This window comes from Pristiophorus japonicus, chromosome 8 (genome assembly GCF_044704955.1).
Source record: "Pristiophorus japonicus isolate sPriJap1 chromosome 8, sPriJap1.hap1, whole genome shotgun sequence".
In the NCBI taxonomy this organism is placed as follows: Eukaryota; Metazoa; Chordata; class Chondrichthyes; family Pristiophoridae; genus Pristiophorus; species Pristiophorus japonicus.
Genome location: NC_091984.1, coordinates 227027280 through 227035006, shown reverse-complemented (window position 1 = coordinate 227035006; position 7727 = coordinate 227027280). Strand labels below are relative to the sequence as shown.

At 44.1% G+C, this 7727-nt stretch overlaps 1 protein-coding gene across 1 annotated transcript in view; it reads right to left on the bottom strand.

Moving 5' to 3' along the window:
• Window positions 1-1293: 1293 nt before the first annotated feature.
• The window catches only part of slc7a4 (solute carrier family 7 member 4), a 45033-nt gene continuing 38599 nt past the window's right edge, over window positions 1294-7727 (bottom strand). The window contains exon 4 of the mRNA XM_070886396.1: window positions 1294-1487. Coding sequence (XP_070742497.1) covers window positions 1294-1487 — 194 coding nt within the window. The remainder of the gene's footprint in view (window positions 1488-7727) is intronic.

The window sequence follows — 7727 nt, the reverse complement described above, 5'->3', positions numbered from 1 at the left end:
AAAGGAGAGGGGACAGTGAAGGACAGAGAAAAGGAAGGGGTAGAGAAGGGGAGGGTTGAGGAGGTGTATGAGAATAGGTGTATGAGATTACCTCAGTGTGGAGGGGGGAAGGCTGGAAATCTCTAATGGAGGATGCTGACAGCAAAATAATGAAAGGGGGCCGCAGTTAATGCCAACATTGCAAGGGTGGATGGGTCATTAATGGAGGGTGAGTTTGTCAAGGGCCAGTGAACAGCAGTCAGGACAGAAACAGTTCTTGGGTAAAGGATTTAAAATCCCTGAACTTACAACGAATCGATAATTATCCTACAATATATACTGACCCACCGAATTAATCCATCACTAAATATTTCTCGCAGAAGCCCAGAGTAGTGACATCACAAGCTTTGATATATAGCTCATGGGGACAGGAATTTTTTGACCAAGCTTGTGTTTGTTTGCTTTCTCGATCTTTCCCCTAGTCTACCGGATAACAAGACAAGGGAGCGAGGGAGAGATTGGGTCAATTGAATCGAATGGTGGGGGGGAGGGTGAATAATTTCAGTGTTACATGGGAGATTTGGACCCTGAAATGACACCTTTGGGATACCAGTGTATGAGTGTTTAATGAATTCATCTGAAATTGAAACCTGAAAGATTCTGAGGAGGATTGCCAGAGTAGATGCTGAGAGGATGTTTCCCCTGGGCTGGAGAGTCTAGAACTCGGGGGCACAGACTCGGGACAAGGGGTCGGCCATTTAGGACTGAGATGAGGAGGAATTTCTTCACTCAGAGGGTGGTGAATCTTTGGAACTCTCTGCCCCGGAGGGCTGTGGATGCTGAGTCTTTGAGTATATTCAAGACAGAGATCTATAGATTTTTGGACTATCGGAGAATCAAAGGATATGGAGATCGTGCGGGAAAGTGGAGTTGAGGTCAATGATCAGTCGTAATCTTATTGAATGGTGGAGCAGGCTCAAGGGGCCGTGTGGCCTATTCCTGCTCCTAATTCTTCTGTTCTTAAATTGCTCTCTCTGCTATTTTACTGGAGATGATATCCCTTTACGTTAAACACCTCATTCCCTTTTAGTTTGGTAGAGAAAGTTAACATCAGCAGACGTCGTAAAAGCTCCATGGGTGAAACAAAAGCAAAGATGCAACACATGTCCGCTGTGCGTCAGCAACCCGGTGAAGATGGCTCTGGCTGACTGCTCCTGGACTAATATCGACATTTGGAAGTGGCGGGTTTGGGTGGGGGGGGGTCTGGGTGGGTGAGGAAGTCCTCCATCGAAGAGTGACTGGCCGAGTTCGCTACTATCTACTCACTTCCTCTCCGGTCACCTCCGCTATGCCCATGGTGTCCTGCGGGTCTGGCTGCACAGTTTGGACCGTTTCCAGCAAGCTGCCGCTGGGAAGGACCACGTAGCGGGCGGTGACGTTCCGGGGTTTCGGCTCCTTCAGGTTCTCCTTGCTGTGCCAGATTCCGTAGCCAAAGTAGACGAGGAAACCTTTTCAACGGGCAAGAGGGTGTTAGAAGCTTACAAATTCACAACAGTTACCGGCACTGGCGACTCTCAACAACAACATCTTGCATTTATATAGCGCCTGTGATGTAGTGAAATGTCCCGCGGCGCTTCACAGGGGCGTTAGCAGACAGAAATTTGACCCCGAGCCACATAAGGAGATATTAAGGCAGCACCTAAGACTTGCCTGGTGTTGCCAGGTCCTCTTATAGCACTGACATGCAGTATCGATTGTATGGTAGCAATCTGATCTGTAATTTATTGTCTTAGGATTACATAGAATATACGGCGCAGAAACAGTCCATGCCGGCGTTTATGCTCCACTCGAGCCTCCTCCCGTCTTTCCTCATCTAAATCTATCAGCATAACCCTCTATTCCCTTCTCCTTTATATGCTGGTCGAGCCTCCCCTTAAATGCATCCATACTATTCGCTTCGACCATTCCCTGTGGTAGCGAGTTCCACATTCTCACCACTCTCTGGGTAAAGAAGTTCCTTCTGAATTCCTTAATGGATTTCTTGGTGACTATCTTATATTGATGGCCTCTAGTTATGCTCTTCCCCACAAGTGGAAACATTCTCTCTGTATCCACTCTATCAAAACCTTTCATCATTTTAAAGACCTCTATTAGGTCACCCCTCAGTCTTCTTTTTTCAGGAGAAAAGAGACCCAGCCTGTTCATCCTTTCCTGATAGGTATACCCTCGCATTTCTGGTATCATAGAAACATAGAAAATAAGAGTAGTAGTAGGCCATTCGGCCCTTTGATTCTGCACCGCCATTCAATATGATCATGGCTGATCCTCTATCTCAACACCATATTCCTGCTTTTTCCCCATGCCCTTTGATGCCTTTTGTTTCTAGAAATCTATCTATCTCCCTATTAAATATATTCAGTGACTTGGCCTCCACAGCCTTCTGTGGTAGAGAATTCCACAGGTTCATCACCCTCTGAGTGAAAATATTTCTCCTCATCTCGGTCCTAAATTTCCTACCCCGTATCCTGAGACTGTGACCCCTTGTTCTAGACTTCCCAGCCAGGGGGAAACATCCTCCCCGGATCCAGTCTGTCCAACCCCGTCAGAATTTTATATGTTTCAATGAGATACCCTCGCATTCTTCTAAACTCTAGTGAATACAGGCCTACTTGACCCAATCTCTCCTTATACGACAGTCCTGCTATCCCAGGAATCAGTCTGGTGAACCTTCGCTGCACTCCCTTTATGGCAAGTATATCCTTTCTTAGGTCAGGAGACCAAAACTGCACACAATACTCCAGGTGCGGTCTCACCAAGGCCCTGTATAACTGTAGTAAGACATCCTTGCTCCTGTACTCAAATCCTCTTGCAATGAAGGCCAACATACCATTTGCCTTCCTAACTGCTTGCTGCACCTGCATGTTTGCTTTCAGTGACTGGTGTACCAAGGACACCCATGTCGCTCTGTACATCGACACTTCCCAAGCCATCACCATTTAAATAATACGTTGTCTTTATGTTTTTCCTACCAAAGTGGATAACTTCACATTTATCCACGTTATGCTGCATCTGCCATTTGTTTGCCCACTCACTCAACCTATCTAAATCACCTTGCAGCATCTTTGCATCCTCCTCACAACTCACAATCCCACCCAGTTTAGTGTCATCTGCAAACTTAGAGATATTACACTCAATTCCTTCATCTAAATCATTGATGTATATTGTAAAGAGCTGGGGTCCCAGCACTGAGCCCTGCGGCACTCCGCTAGTCACTGCCTGCCATTCTGAAAAAAAAACATTTATCCCGACTCTCTGTTTCCTGTCAGTTAACCAATCTTCAATCCATGCCAATACATTACCCCCAATCCTATGTGCTTTAATTTTTCCCACTAACCTCTTATGTGGGACTTTATCAAAGGCCTTCTGAAAATCCAAATACACTACATCCACTGGTTCTCCCTTATCTATTTTATCAGTTACAATTTCCAAAAACTCTAGAAGGTTTGTCAAATATGATTTTCCTTTCATTAATCCATTTTGACTTTGTTTAATCCCGTTGATATTATCTAAGTGTGCCGTTATCACATCCTTTATAATAGACTCCAGAATTTTCCCTACTACTGATGTCAGGCTAACCGATCTGTAGTTCCCCGTTTTCTCTCTCCCTCCTTTTTTTTTTAAATAGTGAGGTTATATTTGCCACCCTCCAATCTGCAGGAACTGATCCATAATCTATGGAATTTTGGAAGATGACATCTACTATTTCCATGGCTACCTCTTTTAGTACTCTGGGATGCAGATCATCAGGCCCTGGGGATTTATCTGCCTTCAGTCCCATTAGTTTCTCCAGCACTATTTTCTTACTAATTAGAATTTCCTTTAATTCCTCTTGCTCACTAGATCTTGGTTCCCTAGCATTTCTGGGATGTTATTTGTGTCCTCTACCATGAAGACAGAACCGAAGTATTTATTTAATTGTTCTGCCATTTCCTTGCTCCCCATTACAAATTCTCCTGTTTCTGTCTGTAAAGGACCAACATTTGACTTCACTAATCTTTTTCTTTTTACGTACTTGTAGAAACTTTTGCAGTCGGTTTTTATGTTCCTTGCAAGTTTACTCTCATACTCTATTTTTCCCCTCTTAATCAATCTATTGGTCCTTTTTTGCTGAATTCTAAGCTGCTCCCAATCCTCAGGCTTGCGACTTTTTCTGGCAACTTTGTATAACTCCTCTTTGGATCTAATACTTTCCTTAATTTCTTTTGTTAGCCATGTTTGGGCCACTTTTCCTTTTGTGTTTTTAAGCCAGAAAGGAATATATAACTGTTGCAATTCATGCATTCGTTCCTTAAATATTAGCCATTGCCTATTCACTGTCATGCCTTTTAAGGAATCTTCCCAATCTATCATAGCCAATTCATTCCTCATACTTTCATAGTTTCCTTTGTTTAGATTTAGGACCCTAGTTTCGGATTGGACTACTTCACTTTCCATCTTAATAAGAAATTCAATTATGTTATGGTCACTCTTCCCTAAAGGACCCCGCACAACAAGGCTGTTAATTAACCCCTTCTCATTGCACAATACCCAATCTAGGATAGCCTGTTCTCTAGTAGGCACCTCAACATACTGGTCTAAAAAAACCATCTCGTACACACTCCAGGAATTCATCTGCCACAATATTATTACTAATTTGGTTTGGCCAGACTATATGTAAATTAAAGTCACCTACGATTACTGTAGTACCCTTGTTACATGCATCTCTAATTTCCTGTTTGATGCCATCCCCTACACTATCACTACCAGTGTTTGGTGGCCTATAGATAACTCCTACCAATGTTTTCTGCCCCTTGATGCTCCTTAGCTCCACCCAGACTGATTCTACATCTTGATTTTCTGAGCCAATATCCTTTCTCACTATTGCTCTGATTTCATCCTTTACTAACAATGCCACACCACCCCCTCTTCCTTTTTGCCTGTCCTTCTTAAATATCGAATATCCTTAGATATTCAGTTCCCAACCCTGGTCACCCTGCAACCATGTCTCCATAATTGCAACTATATCGTATCCATTTACATCTATTTGCGCTGTTAATTCATCTACCTTATTACAGACGCTTCGTGCATTCAGATACAATGCTTTTAAATTTGTCTTTTTAACATTATTAGACATCTTAACATTATTTTATACTACAGCCCTATTTGTCTTATCACTATTTTTTCTTACCTGGACCCTATTTTTTAGTGCACTCTTTTGTTTGTATGCTCTGTCCCTTCCTGACATAATCTGGTTATCCTTACCACAATCACTTTCCTGCATTGATTCCTTTTCTTTTCTCTTTAGCATTCTAGATGGCTCTCTAATGCGATGGTCCTCTCCTTCACCCTTATTTAGTTTAAAGCCCTATCTACCTCCCTAGTTAGTCGGTTCACTAGAACTCAGGACCCAGTATAGTTCAGGTGTAGTCCGTCCCCACAGAACAGCTCTCTCTTTCCCGAGTATTGGTGCCAGTGCCCCACGAATCGAAACCCACTTCTCCCGCACCAGCCTCTGAGCCACGCATTCATCTCCCTGATTCTATTGACCCTATGCCAATTTGCTCGTGGCTCAGGTAATAATGCAGAGATTAATACCTTTGTGGTTCTGCTTTTCAATTTAGTCCCCAACTGTTCAAACTCTCTCAGCAGAACCTCTTTCTTAGTCCTACCTATGTCATTGGTACCTACGTGTACCACGACAACTGGACCCTCCCCCTCGCACTCCAAGTTCTTCTCCAGCCCGGAGGAGATGTCCTTTACCCTGGCACCAGGCAGTCAACACAGCCTTCGGGACGCATGCTCTTGGCTGCAGAGAACCCCATCTATCTCCCTAACTATACTGTCCCCTACTACAACCATCTGCCTCTTTACTCCCCCTACTTGAATGGCTTTCTGCACCACAATGCCTTGGTCAGTCTGCTCATCACCACTGTATCATCCTTGTAAATCTTCTCTGCACCCTCTCAAGTGCCTCAATAATCAGAATTGTACGCAGTGCTCCAAGTGTGGTCTATCATATGCCTAAATCTCCGTAAGCTTACACTTGACAGGCCGGGCTGAATATTTGTGAAAGCTTCTCCATAATGTAATGCACTTTTTTCCAGCCCCAGTTCTTCCCACTTTCTCCAGGAGGTGCTGACTCTGGGGATTTGACCCCGAGCCACATAAGGAGATATTAGAATAGCATCTAAGATTTGCCTGGTGTTGCCAGGTCATCTTGTAGCAGTGACATGCGGTATCGATTGTATGGTCGCAATCTGATCTGTAATTTATTGTCGTAGGATTACATAGAATATACGGCACAGAAAGAGGCCATACAGTTCATACAATACAAGCAGCCCGAGGGGCTATTCCCCTTGTGTAAGCTTATCCAGTTGACTGCTGTAAGACGACTAGACAGAGTGCAGGAGCTTCCAAGCCAAGTCTGATCCTGTCCTGACCCATCTTTTCCAAGTGTGCTCTTTCTAGGGGATAATGATCAAAAGTGAGAGCGCAGATTGGTTGCAACCCCTCCGCCCCCCCACCCCCCCACTCCAGCTCTCTTCCCTAGATCAATGGCACTGAGGAAAATTCTGTCTCCCTAGCTGCTGTCTTAGCTGAGATCTGCGAACACAGGATATAGGAACATAGGAACAGGAGCAGGAAACTTAGCCCCTCGAGATTGTTCGGCCGTTAGAAATCAAGTGCAGGCAGTGGAAAGAGCGTGCGGCAAACCAGTCCCACCCACCCTTTCCCTCAACAACTGTCTGTCCCACCTGTGACAGGGACTGCGATTCTCGTATTGGACTGTTCAATCACCTAAGAACTCATTTTTAGAATGGAAGCAAGTCTTCCTCGATTCCGAGGGACTGCTGATGATGATGATGAGATCATGGCTGATCTGCGACCTAACTCTATTTACCCGCCTTTGCCTCATATCCCTTAATACCCTTTAGTTAACAAAAATGTAGTAATCTCAAATTTAAAATGAACAACTGACCGAGCATCAATTGTCATTTGCGGAAGATAGTTCCAAACTTCTACCACTCTTTGTGTTTCCTAATTTCACTCCTGAAAGGTCTGGTTCTAATTTTTAGACTCTGCCCCCAGTCCAAGCATCCCCATCCAGCGGAGATAGTCTCTCTCTATCTACGCTATCCTGAAAACTTCGATCAGATCACCCCTTAACCGTCTAAATTCCAGGGAATACAATCCTAATTTGTGTAATCTCTCCTCTTAATTTAACTACAGAGAACGTCGAGACAGGACAATGTAATGAGTAAAAATTGGAGAAAATTGGGCTTTTAAATTGTAAGAACACACAAAATATTCCAGAGTAACAAAAGCCTATTCGGCCCTTCAAACTATCTCGAAACTCGACTCCGTGTATAATTCTTCCATCATGTTTCCAGTGACGGAAGGGTAGGCAACCAGGGGGCACAGATTTAAGGTGATTGGCAAAAGAACCAGAGGCAACATGAGGAAACATCTTGTTTATGCAGCGAGTTGTTATGATCTGGAACGCGCTGCCTGAAAGGGCGGTGGAAGCAGATTCAATAGCAACTTTCCAAAGAGAATTGGATAAATACTTGAAGGGTATAAATTTATGGGGCTCTGGGGAAAGAGCGGGGGTGTGGGATTAATTGGATAGCTCTACCAAAGAGCAGGTACAGTCTTGATGGGCTGAATGGCTGTGCAGTGTCACTCTATGATTCAATGACTTCCCTCCC